This window comes from Carya illinoinensis, chromosome 8 (genome assembly GCF_018687715.1).
Source record: "Carya illinoinensis cultivar Pawnee chromosome 8, C.illinoinensisPawnee_v1, whole genome shotgun sequence".
In the NCBI taxonomy this organism is placed as follows: Eukaryota; Viridiplantae; Streptophyta; class Magnoliopsida; order Fagales; family Juglandaceae; genus Carya; species Carya illinoinensis.
In genome coordinates this window covers 433,917-451,688 of record NC_056759.1, presented here as the reverse complement: position 1 = coordinate 451,688, position 17,772 = coordinate 433,917, and the positions used below count along the sequence as shown (strand labels likewise).

The following is a 17,772-nucleotide window of genomic DNA, read 5'->3' as shown; positions in this document are numbered from 1 at the left end:
ATCTTGTACTAAAGAGAATTTGGAAGCTCTGTTGTAATATGTATATTTTCTTAGTGGATTTACCCCTACAGATCCCAATGGATGTAGGTCATAACACCGAACCACATAAATTTTGGTCCTAATTATTTTTCCCAACTTATATTTATTTTTGTTCATTCCGATTATGCAACCTTTGCCTTTGCCATCTCTAAACAATCCGATATCTATTGATTGCCCAGCCCAAAAAATAGGCATCAACAACTTAGGCCTCATTTAGATAGTACAATGAGATGAGATGATCTATGAATAATAGTGAAACGGTTTGTTAATAGTAGTGAAATGATTTGAGTTAAGATGTTTTATAGAGTTTTGGGAAAGAAAAGAGAAAAGGTTGAATAAAAATATTATAAAGTTAAAATATTATTAGAATATTATTTTTTAATATTATTTTTGCTTTGGGATTTGAAAAGTTTGAATTGTCTTTTGTGTTTTGTTTGGAAGTTTAGGAACGTTGTAATGATTAGATAATAATTATATGAAAAAGTTGAATATTTGAAATTGAAAAATGTTTGTGTTTATGGATTTAGATATTGAGATGAGATTAAATGAGATGGGATGGAAGGATCTTGCCATTCAAACCAGGACTTAATCAATTTGATTAGCCTTTCCATAAAAGGATCATTTCATCACAACTCACAGGTACTTAACTAGTTCGTCTATATTGGTTTGTTAGACATCTCAACTTTAACAATAGGTACCAAAAATGTCTCTAGACTTCAGTGTAAACATCTTGTTTACTGGTAAATGCTTTTAAGCAGGAAGAAGATTTTAACTTAAACAAAGCCAACACCAGTGAAAATTCAGCTTTCAAGAAAATCCCAGTCAACCATCTATAAAGCCCTATAATGTGTAAAATCAATTTAAAATGTGTAAAATCAATCTTGAAAACCAAGCTCTGAGATTTATAAACTATAGGAGCCATCTCTCACCATAGTGTAAATGGTCTCAATACTTTAAGAGAATGACGGCCAAATAATAAAATTTTTGAGAAAAGCCAAATAATAAAATTATCAGAAAGTTCTAAATATTGTTACCTGACAGAATGCAGCATAATGCTTGTATATCTCACTGTTTTCATCTTGATCACCAAGCAGTGTACCACCATACCAACCATTATCTTCATCAACTGACGTCATTGCAAGGTACCTTGAAATCCAAGAACAACAAAAAAATGCATTAACCATGAACTTGTCAAAGCGCACACAATAGAGATAAGCAATAACTACTTTTTTATAACAGTAACCACTTTTAACATGCTGGTACTGAATCAAATTGACAGGCAAAAACAATATATAAATATTCTAAAACATTCGTTCACAATTCATCTGCTATTCAAAAGTTTTTTTTTTTTTTTTAAAGTAAAATAACTTATTATTGAAAGAAGTAAATAGGCATAGGCCAAGTACACAAGAGGTATATACAAACCGCATACACCAAATTACAAAATTAGGAGCTAGAAAGTGATACAACAAAGTCATACATCTGCTATTCAAAAATTAGATAGAACTACAGAGAGGCTGAGCCAAGTCCAACCCTAAAGCTAAACATGTCCCTGGCCAAACAACAATTTGGGTCAGGTTGGGTTTGTTAGATTTGTATATAATAGCAACAACAATTTAGTATTCTTCTTACAAATATATCATATCGAGCCAATAATCATTGGACCAAATTTCATCTCCTCCCCCACATAAACAAGGGACTGAGGGTGAAATCATAAGTCCAATCTGTGTAGGGTACCCGAGTTGAAGTTTCTTAGTTTCTTTACCACAAATTGTGCACATAGAACATACCTCTGGTCATGTTGAAGAGATGCTTGAAATGACAGAATAAGTAAAGAGGTCTCTGTTATGGAAAACAAAAGATCTTAAGATATGTACCCCTGGAAGATATCCTCTTCATTGCTATCGCTAGCAGAAGAAAGCCAATTTAGGTCACATAAACCATCAACTCTTCTGTCATCCTGAGATCCTCCATTTGCAATTTCCTGTGAAGCACCTTTGGGAGCAGAGCAACTTTCTTCATACTTTCTCTGGCCAAAAAGCCAATTTGGGCTTTTGAGCTGTATTTCACTGGACAAAAATTAATATGATTCAATAACGATGCTTCAACTGCCAATGATATAGACCCTCTCTTTGTATCACAACAACCACACAATCCATTGTGATGTAAAAACTTTCAACCCAAAGAATAAAAAGACCCAAACCATTACATATTTACTACACAGACACATACACAATTAACTTTAAATGGTCTATACACAAAAACTGGAAGCAGAAAGATATGAATATAAGGAAATTCCTTCCACTTGTCCTCATAACATAAATTCGAAGTGTTTAATAAAAATGAAAGAAGCAACATAGTCAGCATAACATCAAGGGGGCAAACAAAGTCTAATTAAGAAAAAAAGGACAGAAACAAGTGCACAACCTTTTTGAGTAATACAAACAGTCAATTACATGAAGCAACACAAATTGTACACAAACAAAATAAATAATTCTTATGTAATAAAAAACTGCAGTAACAGTCGCAAATATTAGAGTTTTGCAGATCAAACACACCAGCAGAATTCCATAACCGAATAATCAACAGCAGATGAGAGAGAGAGAGAGAGAGATGCATAAGCAAATAATTGGGAGCTGGATTACCACGGAAGGTAAACATAGGATACAAATCATCAAAAGGGAATGGTTAAGGAAAGGAAATAATTACGCTGCATCAGGTGCCACACTGGAATTTCCTGTACCAGCACCTTGTCTTTGTTCCGGTTCCCTACAGAGTCTTACATTCCTTATTGAACTACATGTCCTCTCTATCAATTTGTCAAATGACGTCAACTTTTTCCGTGAGAAGTCTTCCCTGCATGCTGGAATAGGGGCAAAAGAAACTCCAGCTCCCCCAACAGGCCTGGCATCAGATTGCAAACTGCAAAATTAAAAAGTATACATTAAAGAAAAAGTAATATAAACAGACTAAAGAGAGGTAAACAAGAGTTACAAGGTTTGGAGGGCGCAGAAGCAAAGAACACCGGCAAAGGCCTTGCCATCTCTGAACCATAAAGGGTGATCATAATCGAGGAGATTTCTTGGAGGCAAACGTCAAGGGCATTGTGACCAAGGGAGGGGGATAAATTTATGAAGTTTTTTCACTGGGTAGCCAACTCACATAGGAGGAACAATGCCATCAAGACCCTGACCATAGATGGCATTGTTACCTCAGACCAATCCATGATCAAGGATCACATTGCTGGACATTTCGAAGAGCTGCTTTCGGAACCTTTTGATTGGAGGCCGGCCTAGATTAGATGGTCTATATTGAGGCGATCAAGACAGATATGGTTTGGCATGAGAGACCTTTTGAAGAGAAAGTGGTACAACAAGTAGTTAGAAAAATGAATACAGACAAAGCTCCAAGCCCTGATGGTTTTGCAATGGCATTTTTTTAGACTTGCTGGGAGGTGGTGAAAGAGGATGACATGCAGGTTTTTCATGAATTTTCACTTTCGAGAAATTTGAGAAGAGTTTTAATGCTACATTCATTGCACTTGTCCCCAAAAAGGTTGTTGCAATGGAGGTGAAAGATTTCCGTCCTATTAGTCTTGTGGGTAGTATGTACAAAATAATTTTAAAAGTTCTTGCTAATAGAATGAGCTTAGTCATGGATAGAATCATCTCTAAGTCTCAAAATGCATTTGTAAGGGGAAGACAAATCTTGGATTCAGTCCTCATCACTAACGAATACTTGGACAGCAGGATTGAGTCAGGAGTTCCAGGTATTCTATGTAAATTAGACATGGAGAAGGCTTATGATCATGTTAATTGGGAATTCCTTTTTTATTTGTTGAGGAGATCTGGTTTTGTGGAGATATGGAGGTTGTGGATAAGGCATTGTGTGTCAACAGTTCGAATCTAGGTTTTGGTGAATGGTGACCCCTTGGGATTCTTCAATAGCTCATGGGGGTTGCGTCAAGGCAATCCATTATCGCCCCTCTTATTTGTTATTGTCATGGAGGCTCTAAGCAGAATGTTGTCAGCTTCAGTTGAGGGTGAATTTTCTCGGGGTAATCAGTGGGGGATGCTAACCATGTTTCTACCATTATTTCGCAGCTTTTGTTTTCAGATGATACACTATTATTTTGTGAGGCAGATCAAGGCTATCTTGCTTTCATTTGAAGCGGTCTCCGGTTTGAAGTAAATCTTTCAAAATCTGAGCTGGTTGCTGTGGGTAACGTTCGCAATGTCAAGGGGCTGGCCAGCACATTGGGCTGTGTGGTTTCTTCGCTACCTATGAAGTATCTTGGCCTTCCACTGGAAGCATCATCCAAAGCCAAGACTATTTGGGATGAGGTGTTAGAGAAAATAGAGCGAAGGCTGGCTGGGTGGAAAATGTTGTATTTGTCTAAAGGGGGTCGAATAACATTAATAAAGAGTACCTTTTGAAGCAGAGGTATTGGATGGTATGCCTTTTGAGAATATTGATCAAGTAACCTCTATGTGGTTGGAGAGACCTTTTGAAGCAGAGGAGGTTCTTCGGGTGCTTCGTGGGATGGCCAAAGATAAAGCCCCTGGGCCAGATGGGTTTTCAATGGCCCTTTATCATGATTGTTGGGATGTGGTAGGGGAGGATATTATGCAAGTTTTTCAGGAGTTATACACTTTTGGCAAATTTAAAAAGAGCATTAATGCATCTTTCATTGCTCTTATCCCTAAGAAAGTTGGGAGCAATGGAGGTAAAAGATTTTCAGCCTATTAGTCTCATTAACAAGGTGTATAAAATTATTTCAAATGTGCTTGCCAATCGCATGAGTAACGTTTCAAGTAGTATTGTAACAAAACCCCAAAATGTGTTTGCGAATGGAAGACAAATCTTGGATTCGATGTTGATTGCCAACAAATGTCTATATTGTAGACTCAAGGAGGGTACACCCGGCTATGATTGCTTATGCTTGTGTTTATGAAAATTTAACCTGCATAATTTTTTAATTTGTTTGTGATAAGTTAAACTACTGCAGCTTTACCTGGTGGAGATTTGAGAATGGAGACACAAATGAAGGTTCTCATTACACATGTATCAGCTATGGAGGAATGCATTGATTGCATGAAGCAAACATTATGTATTGATGGCTCTATGTAATCCACTTTTGATATGTAATTTCATTTTATATATTGTAATTTTGTATTTTGTAATGTAATGTATAAATATAAAATAATGTAATAAGTAGTGATTGCATTATGTTTTGCATGCATTTACGTGATAAATATTGAATTTCTTTTTTTTAGATGCATTTAGTTAAAAATGTAAAGGTAATTAGTTTTCTAATATAAAAGAATATGCTTTGCAACATTTTGTATTGAAAATTTTGTATTGGAATATAGGCTTCTAGATGAAAAATATGTTGCTTGAAAGAAATTTAATAATATAGGTTTTTGTGTAATTTAAAAAATAAAAAATAATAATAAAATAATAAATAAATAAATAAATACCCCGGGTACAACCCGAAACTCGGATTTCCGGGTTTTAAAAAATCCGGATTCATCGTGGTTCCGGACCGTGTCATAACCGGGTGTACCTAGGCCGAAACCCAGCCAGGTTTTAAAACCCGGGTTCCAGGCCGGTACACCCGGATATCCGGTCCGGAACCCAGATGAACAGTCCTACCCACAACAAACACAAACCGGCAAGCTCATCCCAAAGCAATCGCTGCTCACACTCCAAGTTAGGACCATACACCCCAACAAAGGCTCACACAAAGTCATCTTCAAAATTTTTAAACGAGCATCCCACTAAATATTCTCCCACAAACTCATCAATGTTCTCCACCAACCTTTTATCCCATATAACCAATATTCCACCCAACGCCCCTTTCGAAGTTAAGTATGCCCAACCTACCTATTGGCAGCCCCATATATTCAGAATAGTTCTTCATGTGATAAGTTTCAATTTAATTTCCTGCAAACAAATGATGTCCACCTTCCATTGTCTTAGCAATGATCTTATAAGTAGGCGTTTGTCAATCTCATTCAGCCCCCTAACATTCCAAATCAGAATTTTAGGCTTCATTTATCAATTATTCCAGCCCTCCCTTTGTTACGTCCATGACTCACACTCCCCTCCTTTCCATCATAATCAAGAGACCAAGTTAGCCTCTTTAACTCCCTGTTTCTCCTTGTCCCTATTCATTCATGGTGATGTCCTGCCTCTATGGCTATTACGAGTGCCTTGAACATTTCTTCATAACCTTCACAAGATATCCCCATCCAACTCTGAAGCTCCTCCACTTTTTTTAGAATCCAATCAGATGAAGTAATAGGAGGAATAATCCTTATTGTCCCCTGAAAGCCCCTCTCCGTCTGTTGTATTTCCGGGAGACTCACAAAAGATCAGGGATCCTTCCCCTTTTACCTCCCCCTTCTCCTTCACACGAGCCTCAGCAGAAACTCCCACTTTTGACTCTCCCTATACCACCACCCTCCCCTCCTCCTTAAACTTAGCTAACAACAAGATCTAAGCCATCTCCTCCTCCTCACGCTCTACCAACATGGTTGCAAAGGCCTCCCCCTCATCACTCCGAGACAAAACGGCCACATCTGAGTGTCCCGATGCCCCCACGTCGAGCTCTTCCATCACCACCATTGGAGAAGCACTATCGGCAACCATCGGCCCACTCTGTGTAGGTTGCGACACCCCTGGCCCAACGCCGACAAACTTATGGCATACCCTTCCATTTTCCAGCTCTATGAGAACTAATGCCGACGACTACTCGACTGGTGGTAGGCCTACACTCGTCCTTGAAGCTACTTGGGTCATCACCAACGCCAGTGGCTCATGGGTCTCCGTCAACACCTGCCCACGGCCAGCCTCAGTCTGGCTTAAAGGCCAGACTTCCCCCATGGGCTGAGGCCCAACACCTGGACCCAAGGCCTTCTCCTTCCCCTTAGGGCCATTCCAACGGCCCTGGCCCTGGCCCTAGCCTTGTTGCACACTGGAACCCAAACTCCTCACTGCACTAACACCTAGGCCCAGGCCCGAATTCACTGCACTAACGCCTTTGACCTCAACGCACCGTATAAGTGAATTGACATTAACAGTCATTTCCTCAAGCTGCTTTATTCAAATCACCCAGTACCTGCAGCTGCATTTCCCTTTCTGGTTCGACCACGTCCCTGCCACTCCCCTTACTACTATGTTCACACATCGTAAAGGAGGCTCCACCTAACCCAAGCAGACCTACCCCTCCTAGTCTGACAGGTTCACAAAGCTCCAAGACACTCAGTTTCTCCAATGCCTCCCTGTATGTCCTAACGCCTAAAGAGGCTCCTGTCATCACTGGTGGAGGTATACGGACAGAGCCTCCTTCTTTCACAATCCTTCAATGCCTTCGCCAGCTTCCTCTATCCCATTCCACCCCTAACCTTTGGTATAAAAATGAAGTTCCGACGACCTCCCCTACCATACTCCACCAAAGCCATATAAGCACCACGAGAGTTAGCACATCGTTGTGCAATGAAGCCCCTATCTCCATCCCGGCAAGCAGTGTAAAACGCCTTGCCCCCAGCATTCACACAATCCTCCAAAGTTCTAGCAAACCAACAAACTGTACCCAGCCCCACTCTCGTCCTTGACAACTTTCCAACCCTTCTCAGTGAACAACACAGAACACCCATCCCTAACAACCTCAAACAGCTTGGACTCGATAACAACTCCTCTCTTAGACGACATTTACCTTCCAGTACAACCAGAGTCACACCATCAAACACCCACAACCACCATCAAATGCAAAAGAAACATACGGATGGTTACGTGTACTGAGAGAAAATGTATATAGTCTTATTCCTTTATGACCAATTTGTTGAAAACCGGCATGAAATTTTTTTTGGTACGCTTCTAGTAAAGGAAAGTTTTATGTACACTCTTTCTATGGGGTTCTCATTACTCAAGCTAGTAATCACTTTTCTTAGAAGAGCATTTGGAGTAAAGCACCTCTTAAGGCTATTTTCTTTTTCTTTTCTTTTTTTGGTCCGCATCCTTGGGGAAGGTTCTGACCATTGACAACCTAAGAAAACGTGAGTTTATCCTTATTGACTGGTGCTGTATGTGCAGAAATAGCAGCGAAATAGTGGACTATTTACTTCTACATTGTGAGTTTGCAAGGGCCTCATGGAATTACTTTTTCAGCAAAATGGGATTAGCATGGGTTATGCCAAGAGCGTGATTGTCCTATTAGCTAGTTGGAGGGATCAAGGGGATACCACAAATTGCAGCTATATGGAAGATGGCTCCCATTTATCTACTCTATTGCATTTGGAGTGAAAGGAATGACTGAAATTTTGAGGATCGAGAGCGCTCATTGGAAGAGTTTAAGAGCTTTTTCTAGAAGACTTTATTTATGTGGACCATTGTTATAGACTTTAATGGTCTCAATTTTCATGATTTCCTTGTACTCATTTCTAGTTCCTAACTAGGTGTAATCATATGTATTCTTCATGTGTAGTTGGCCTATGCCTATTTCAATATCAATAAAATATCTTCTTACTTATCAAAAATAAAAATAAAAAAAGGTAAACAAAAATAAAAACCTTAAGATCAATGAAGAATGCAAGAAAAAAAATGATCTGACGAGGAAGTATAGCAAGAGAAATTAGAAAGACAATCTAGGATGTACAGTGCAATCAAATGTAACATGTGGGTGTTGGATGCACTCGAGGAAAAGGGAATTTACCACTTAACGGGGAAAAGGTCATCTCCAATCCCAGATACATGGAGATAGTAATCTGAATCTAGCTCCCAAAGAGCAGGTTTTCCTTCCCTTGGTTGGAAGTAACCCAAAAATCTGCCAAACCCATCAAAAGATGACAGTTTGAGATGAGTTTGTTAGGAGAACAAAAAGAAACACAACACAAAATAAAACAAAGATGAACTAGGAAATTAAAAACAAATACCAGCATCGGCAAAACTAAAGACATCCAGTACCCAAAGATAGAAGTTATTAGCTAAGTCAAAAGCTAAAGAATGGCAATTCAGAATTTCAGAAATATCATCCATTTCAATTTGGAGAAAGAAAGAAAAGAGCATTCCAAAAATAAAAAAGGAACTATAATAGGGAGGATTAAGTACAAATTGATAGCATCTTGCTTTTCACCGTCGGTGTAAGTATTGCTGTAGTATCGCTTGATAGACTTCAAAAACTCTCTTGATTGGGTGGTAGCTTTCCACTTTCCTTGCCTCTCTGTAAACACCTGATGCTCATAATAAAGCAGTGACAAGCAGATGTAGTATGTCCTCAATAAACTAAAATGAACAAAAATATGTACTTTTTTTTTTTTTACTAATTTAAAAATGAGGTGATACAACTTACTGTATTGTGAGCTTCAGACCCACCATACTGCTGAGCAAGAGCATCCCCCATACTTTGATACATATCCATTAGAGCTGAAGCAATGGTACTATCAGGGTCCACTTTAGGCATGTCTGTTAAACCCATTGCATGGAGTTGGCGCCCTAAAGCTGCAAGGCCATAAGCATACTGGGCAACATTTGTACGATCCAAGCAGTCGATGCAGTTAGTGCGCAGAACTCCACTTTGAAAACAGGGTGCTTCACCACCAGAGTAATCTTTTCCATTTTGTTGGATAAAATCAGTTTCTCTGTCTCGATTAGCTAAAGAATTTAGATTTTCATTACAACTTCCAATCCTAGGCAGATCCCCTGAATTAGCTCTCAGATCTCTAAGTGAAGTATCCCTGTGAAATGAAAAATGAACTATATAAAGAGAACAACAACTGAATCCCAAACCAAGGTAATTAAACAATATATCATCATCATCTATATCCAAAACTCCACTTTGTGCCTGAAACAAATATTGATTACCATCATCATGAACTTCTAGTAAATTATGTAGCGCACTTTTATGGGTTAATAAAAGCAGATCAAAGTAGTCATTATGCACAAAACAATAACATCTCATGAGAATCATACACTAATCAATATGATAGTATACATGAGTAATACTTTTTTTGATAAGTTGAATATGCAAGTAATTTTTTTTTTTTTTTTGATAACCTTGGGTGTTCGGGCAAGTAATACCAGTTACCAATACCTATATCCAAGAAAATAGTTGTATCCCCAGTGTCCTTTTAATTTTTTTTTTTTTTAAATAATAAGAGATTTATTAATGCAAGTAAATAGGCAAAGCCCAAGTATACTGGAAGTATAAAAGCGGAAGCACCGTCCTTTTAACTTGTGTTAACAAATTTATTCATATCATAAAAATAGTGAGGGAAGTTCGGTTGCAAAAGTAGTGCTGATACAATGCCATTCAAGAGTTTTATTAATGCAAGTAAATAGGCATAGCCCAAGTACACAGGAAGTAAACAAGCAGAAACATCGTCCTTTTAACTTTTGTTAACAAATTTATTTATATCATAAAAGATAGCGAGGGGAGTTCGGTCACCAAAGTAGTGTTATTACAATGCCATTTAGCATTGTCTTACATAAACTGTTTAGAAGCGAACTAAGCATTCCCTTATGATGCAAAGTCTTTTAGTGAGATCATTGATTAGATGTCTGCTGCAGGCAAGCCCCTTTCACTTCTCCCACTTCTTTTCTGAAGTTTCATGACTGAAAGTTTGGGTAATAAACAAGAGGAATTCTATAACTATTCTCACATCATATTAAGCACAGAAAATTCCCACTCCTTCCACAAAACTTAGATATTAAAACAATACATCAGTGCCACAATTGAGCAAATATGATAGTTGGCAGAACCTCATTCTGATTGTGTTGTAAAAGTAATTCAAGTATCTTAAACAAGAGAAGTTCAACTTCAGAAATCTAGCTTTAGTCATAATTTAACTATTCTCACTTCATATTAAGCACAGAAAATTCCCACTCCTTCCACAAAACTTAGATATTAAAACAATACATCAGTGCCACAATTGAGCAAATATGATAGTTGGCACAACCTCATTCTAATTGTGTTGTAAAAGTAATTCAAGTACCTTAAACAAGAGAAGTTCCATTTCAGGAATCTAGCTTTAGTCATATTTCGTATGTATTTTTTTTTTTTTTTTTTACAAGTAAAATAGCATTTTATTAATAGAAGTAAATAGGCATAGCTCCAGTACACAGGAGGTATACAAACAGCATACACCTAGTTACATAAAAAGGAGCTAGAAAGAGATGCAAGAAAGTCATTGAAGCAAGCTCCATTAAGTACACAAGAGGATGCCAAGGAATATAGTATGGAAGAAGAAACTCCTTAGTTCATCTGGAGAACACGCCTTATTTTGTATGTCTTAAACCTTACATTCTAAGACAAGCTCATTTGCACAAATATGCCTTAGAAAAGTATTTGTAAATGGAACATTTATATATATCCAATTCATTTTCACAACCTTTTTTTTTATAAGTAAATCTTTTTCATAACCCAACTAAGATAGAAGGCCAGCCAGGGTTTTGCCATCAAAAGAATACCATAAATTCTTAAGTGGATAAACAAGTTTAGGAAGAAATGCATGCCTTCCTGTGCTTGTTCGACTAATTTTGTTAGCCCTCTTAACACTGGTAGGTTTACCGCTGAAGTAAAAGCCAGTCAGATCAAGTGCTTCACTTGCTACAGCACCTAACACTGCCAAAACATTGGCAGACTTGCTTTGGAACAGCAGAAATACAGAATGGTTATCTGAAAGTTGAAAAATTATACAAAATTAAAAATGAGAGAGAGAGAGAGAGAGAATGAAAAAAGCAACTTACCTCTTGGCAAATTTGTGAAAATCCCAGTGAATAAATCTAAGATGGTTTTCTTCAGAAAGAATCTGGTTCAGATACCCAACCGCATTTGCAAACTCACGCCTAAGCATCATTTCTCTAGGCCTTTTTTCAACAGTCTGCACTTTAACATATAAATGAGTTCTAGGAATATAGAAGTTAAAATAAATATTGCGCATGAGAAAATAAAAGGCTAAGAGCGTGTTTTTCAATGTTTTGTATATGTGAATTATAAGCATAAAATTCACAAATTTGTGAGATAATAAAAATTTCCTGGGTAAGTAATCCAAGGTTTTATCAAAAAATGCAAGGGCATAGCCTCCCCAGTACATAGGTAGTGTACAAGAGGAACATCAAACTAGAAATGGAAAAAGAGACAATAAAATCATAAAAACTTAGCTCATTACAATCTGTTGAAGCTACCTAAAGGAAATTTTAAGCTCCTCCAACATCCACTCGCGATTAAAAAAAAAAAAAGTCTTATCATTTATTTCCCTCCAAATACACCATGCTGGACAAATAGAGACCAACTTCCACACTGCTGCAATTCGTGAGCTGACATATATCCCTCTCCAATTGGCAAAGAGGTCTCTCTTTTTTTTATCGTAAACAAATTTTTATTGATCAAAAGAGTAAACAAGAGCCCAAGTATATAAGACATATACAAGAGCAATGCCTAAGCATGCCTGTTTAGTGATACAAGGCATTCATGAAAATCAATTACAATCAACCAATGGAGTAAAGTACCAAAAAATTAGTTTCAAAGCTCATCCATTGACTGCTATTGATCTTCAAAACTTCTTTCATTCCTCTCCCTCCAAATGCACCACCACAGGCATATTGGGACCTTCTTCCATATTGATGCAATAAGATCTGTTATCCTTAAAATTAATTCCCAGAAGGTTTCTCTAATTCCCATAGATTTTTTATAGGCCATTTTAACTGTCTATTAAGTCTACATTGATGCACATATGCAACCACAGCATGTTGGAGAAAGTTACAAGGAGTGTGCCAGTTCTTGAATTTCAGAATAAAGAAAGTGACAAGAAATTTAAGTAAAAAAAAGTAGCGGCAGATTGCACTGGGTATTAAATCTAAACACCAGATAACTGAAAGCAATATCCCAAATTTAAAATCTTCCACTTTTTTTTTCTTTTTTCTTTGGCCAATGTGAAATTAATTCAAAACCACCAATGAAGCACCAGGAAAATGAAGAATCCAATATCTTTTTGGTAAGTTAAGTTATTGCCCTGAAAGAGAATACAATATCATGTAAACAAAAACTATGCCCTTTCAAATAGCTGCAATTAATAATGCATTTAAGATCACCTTAATTAAATTAAGCACTATAATTGGATCGCCATATCTCCTTGCCAGGTCCTCAAAATGCAATCGTGTTGCCTCATATGTGGGATCATATCTCTGCACTGAAGTCAAAAGGAGAACAATGACTTTATTTACATGAAGCTGATAATATAACAAGCTAACATAAGATTCTGCAGAAACTCAGCACCAAAGCAATCTAAATTTGGAAAATAGACATTCTTACATATTATATCAGGTTTAGGACTAAATCTTGAAGCTTCTTGAGACCAGAAAAGTGGAATTGAACCACGCATCTGCACAACAGAACTCATTCTTCCCTTGCAAGACCCAGCTTCCTCATCAAGGACAATCTGCTCTGTTTCAACATCATTTGCAACCCTTCCCCGATCATTAACTCCCCTTTTCAAGTAACTGCAATTTATGAAAACCACTAAATCAATAAAATCAATTGTGTGCGCTCATCACAAAATGTCCTAAATAAGATACTTGCAAACAACTTCTCTGTATTATTGAACTGAATAGGAAGTTCCTACAAATAGAAATAAATGCTAATTTGAAGTGTTAATGTTTCTATAACCCTCAATGGCTCTCAGGATCAATCTATCCTTTTTTTGTGCTTTCAGTTGCATCACAATTACCTAAAAGGTGACTCCTAGTTCTATTACTACTCTAATTTATAATTCTACATTAAAAGAAATAACAAAGAAATGATATCGAAATGAACCAATGGATTCGGCTATGGAATATGGATTTGTTGCTGTTGTGTGTGTTTATTATTAATTTGGCCAAATTTGAGTTCTCAGGACCCATGTGCAAATCAAATTGAGATAAGCATGTAATAGTTTTAGCAGTTGCCTCATAGATAGTCAACAGTTGAAACACTTTTTCATTCACACAGTGGTGCGGTAATCATAGGCGGTTCAGTTTTGGCATTGCTATATAAAGGGGAAAACCATAAATTCCCACAATTCTTGCACTGGTACTTTTAGGGTCTTTTCTTAATTGTGATTATTCTAGAGTTCTCTAGAAATATTAGGACTGTTTTACTCAAATTTCAAGTTGTCATGTGTCTATCAGGTACATTCCATTTTGAGCAATCCTGGTCCTAGTAGGGTAAATGATAGTAAATAACCTTTATAAATATGCTTCAACATACTTGAAGGAATTAGAGTTTTAAGTGTTAAGGCAAGACTATCAAGTATGTTCTATCTGCTTTTTGTGCATCATCACATTAACAGCCAAAGAATAGTCCCTTGAAATTCTATTTCCTACCCTATTTACAACAAAAATCATAGCCCTTCCCATATATCCTTTAAGACTCTTTAGATACCAAAGCTTTCATTAATCTCTAACCATATGATAACCAACAAACCCTAAATTAAAGCATCATAATCCTTCATAAAGAACCACTGGCCTACAAAACTTAAGCTAATATGAAAAGACAAATTTAATCATTTTAACTATTATCCTATCATCTCCCTCCATAAATGGACCCAGAACCCTCAATGAGGGAGGTTAACAAATGATAAAATATCACTCTTCCCAACACTTGCATAATTAGGAAACAGTGGCTCAATCACTCACCCATATTTTCTAACAATGTCTGCTTGCTACCCCGACAAATTTCTGGCAGCCAGATTTCTTTAAGAAAATGGCTCCTCCATTTTTGTCCCTTAAAAGTATAATGGGAAGGATAGGAAGAAAGAAAGAAAGAAAGAAAGAAAACCAACCACTATTGGTTTTATTTCCTAATTTATCTCATATAATCAATTGTAGGGAAGCTTCCAAATATATCATACATAACTTCTTGAAAAGTATGGTAATTTCATCTGAAATGAAAAGGGGCCCAGCCCAAGTACACAAGTACAAAATAGGAAATACCCAAATAGAGGGATGAAGAAAAAGAACATGATTTCATAAAGTTTAGAATTTTAGAAGAACGAGAGCTATTGTGCACTAGCATCCAATCATAAAGAGATTGTGACCTAATGGTTCTAGATTCTCTCTTTTTTTCTTTTGATAAGTAAAAAAAATCATTCATCCACATAATTAGGCAAGGCCCAAATACACAGGAAGTATACATGAGATGAACCCAATTACAAGCTAAGCACTGTGAAAAACAATCTTGAAGGTTCTTGATTCTAACACCATCCTCTCACAATCTTTGAAGGTCACAAAGAAACCATCATACAATCCTCTAGATTGCTATGGTTACTGAGGGGACTTCAACAATAAGCCATCAAGTTCACCACCCATTGGTATTCCACAAATCAAAGCCATGTGGAAGATGGTTCCTATTTCTATTCTCTGGTGCTTATGGCAGGAGCAAAACAATAGGACGTTCAAAGACAAGGAGCGATCTTTTGAGGATCTTAGATCCCTTTTTGTTAGAATGCTATTTCCTATGGGCCATAGCTATAGATTTTAATGGTCTAGATCTGCATGATTTTCATGTTTCCTCATGTTTCCTCTTCTACATCCTAGATAGATGTTTCCTCTTATGTATCATCTTGCGTACTTGGGCTATGCCTATTCTATTAATACAATCGTTTACTTATAAAAAATAAAAAGTTAAAATTAAAAAAAAAAAAAAAAAAAAAAACGTTCACCACCCATTGGTGCATCACCCACTCAGTCCCAAACATTCAAATATCGATGCCCAAAGATCCATACCCACCTTGTGGTGAAGCAAAAGATGGTCAATAATTTCTCCGCCCAGCTTGCACATACAACATCAGCCCTTTACTAGTAAATTTCTCCTCCGCTTGTTTCCACTATTAAGACATTCCCTAACACTACCATCCAAACAAAGAATGCTACCATTGACTGCACCTTGTTTCTCCAAATATTCTTCTAGGGAAAAGGAGGACCATCTTTGGCGATGAGCATATGCTAGAAAGACTTTACCTCAAAGGTATGTCTTTTGAAAATAAATAGTCCACGAGAACTTATCAGCATCACCACCTCTCAGCCTGGAAGAGTACAAACAATTGTAAAACAAAGAGATCATTTGCACCTCCCAGTCATGCACTCTCTAATAAAAGCTTTTTTTTTATTACCAAGAATAGGCAAAGCCTAAGTACACAAGACGTATACAGAGGAAATACCTATTACACACTAGAAAACAAAAAAGGGGCTAATACAAATTCTGAAAAAGTTCATCATTCAGTACAAGAGTCTTAGCCCACAAACACAAAGTACTAAAGAAGAAATCCCTAAGGTCTCCCAAAGAAAGTTCTGTCTTCAAAGCATCTATCATTCCTGTCCAACCAAAGACACCACATCAAGCACAAAGGAATCATCTTCCATACGACAGCAACTTGTTTTCTTCCCGCAAAACCATACCAACATGCAAGTAGATCCACCACTTCCTTAGGCATCACCCAATTTAATCATGTCCGACCAAAAACCTCATTCCACAAAGACATAGCCACCTTGCAGTGAAGAAAAAGATGATTTACAGATTCACCATTTTTCTTACACGACACACCAAGCCACTATAAACATACCATGCTTTCTTAAGTTATCCGTGGTCAAAACTTTACCAAGAGAAACTACCCAACAGAAAAACGCCACCTTAGTAGGAACCTTCACTTTCCTTATGCTTTTCCAAGGGGATTGACAGCCACAATGACAAGTTAACTCCTTATAAAAGAACTAACTGAAAATATGGAATTTCCTGCATGATCCCACAGCAGACTGTCCTCCCTACCCTGCACCACTCTTGAATTATAAAGTCTTCCCAAAAAGTCAGAAACAACATTCACTTCCCAATCATTAACATCTCTAACAAAATCTACATTCCACTGGATAACATTCCATTGGGGTCTATTCTCATAGATCTGCAAAATTTCTACAACTGACACCTCCTTACATCGAGATATGCTAAACAACACTGAGAAAGCAGTCTTCAAGGCCAAAACCCACACCACAAATTGTGTCAAATCGTGTCATGCATAACCTATACACAATTTTCAATGATTAACCTTAATCATTGCAGCATGTCCCTCAAAGAATCATGAAAACTTGATCCACTCCTACTAAAAGCAAACAAACCTTAAGATAACTAGAACACAAACAATGAGAGTAGCAAGCCTAGGAGACAGGATAGAAGAGTAGAGGGAAAAACATTATATAAATGGATAAGGTTGTTGCAAAACAGAAGAATTGAGAAACATTTGGAAACTTGATTATTCTTCGTGTAAATATGGAAAAGGAATACAAAAGAGGTTGTACTTATTTAGAAAACCAAAGAGTTGAAAAATCAGGTGGCAACTTGATTGTTCTACATATAATAGAAAGACTAAAACACACGCACAAGGCATGATTTTTTTATCAAAAAAATAAAGATTAGAAACATGGGATTCCAAGAACGTTAACTTGGTTAAACAAAAAGAGAAGCAGCAAAAACCAAAATTGATGAAAAGGGAGGAGAAAGCATAAATTTTTTTTTTTTTTTTTTTTATAGGTAAACGATAGTATTAATACGAATAGGCATAGCCCAAGTAAAACGAGAAGTTATACAAGAGATAAAACCTATCTAAGTTGCTAAAGAAGACTTAAGAAAATCGTGCATAAAATATCAATCTCTAAAACAGATAAGAGAGAGAGAGTTAAATAGAGAAGGGAGAGAAGAAAATAACT

The 17,772-nt window shown here is 37.0% G+C and overlaps 1 protein-coding gene across 4 annotated transcripts in view; it reads right to left on the bottom strand.

Annotated features, from left to right (window-relative positions):
- LOC122319286 (phosphatidylinositol-3-phosphatase SAC1) overlaps window positions 1-17,772 on the bottom strand; it is a 32,734-nt gene that overhangs the window by 1,794 nt on the left and 13,168 nt on the right. For 2 of the 4 annotated variants that reach the window (XM_043137279.1, XM_043137281.1), the window contains 10 exons: window positions 13,352-13,539; window positions 13,132-13,229; window positions 11,788-11,921; window positions 11,554-11,685; window positions 9,392-9,776; window positions 9,151-9,272; window positions 8,756-8,866; window positions 2,749-2,961; window positions 1,917-2,108; window positions 1,074-1,185 (listed from right to left, as the gene is read on the bottom strand). In XM_043137279.1, coding sequence (XP_042993213.1) covers window positions 1,074-1,185; window positions 1,917-2,108; window positions 2,749-2,961; window positions 8,756-8,866; window positions 9,151-9,272; window positions 9,392-9,776; window positions 11,554-11,685; window positions 11,788-11,921; window positions 13,132-13,229; window positions 13,352-13,539 — 1,687 coding nt within the window. The remainder of the gene's footprint in view (window positions 1-1,073; window positions 1,186-1,916; window positions 2,109-2,748; window positions 2,962-8,755; window positions 8,867-9,150; window positions 9,273-9,391; window positions 9,777-11,553; window positions 11,686-11,787; window positions 11,922-13,131; window positions 13,230-13,351; window positions 13,540-17,772) is intronic. The other 2 variants (XM_043137280.1, XM_043137282.1) reach the window with 2 other exon arrangements.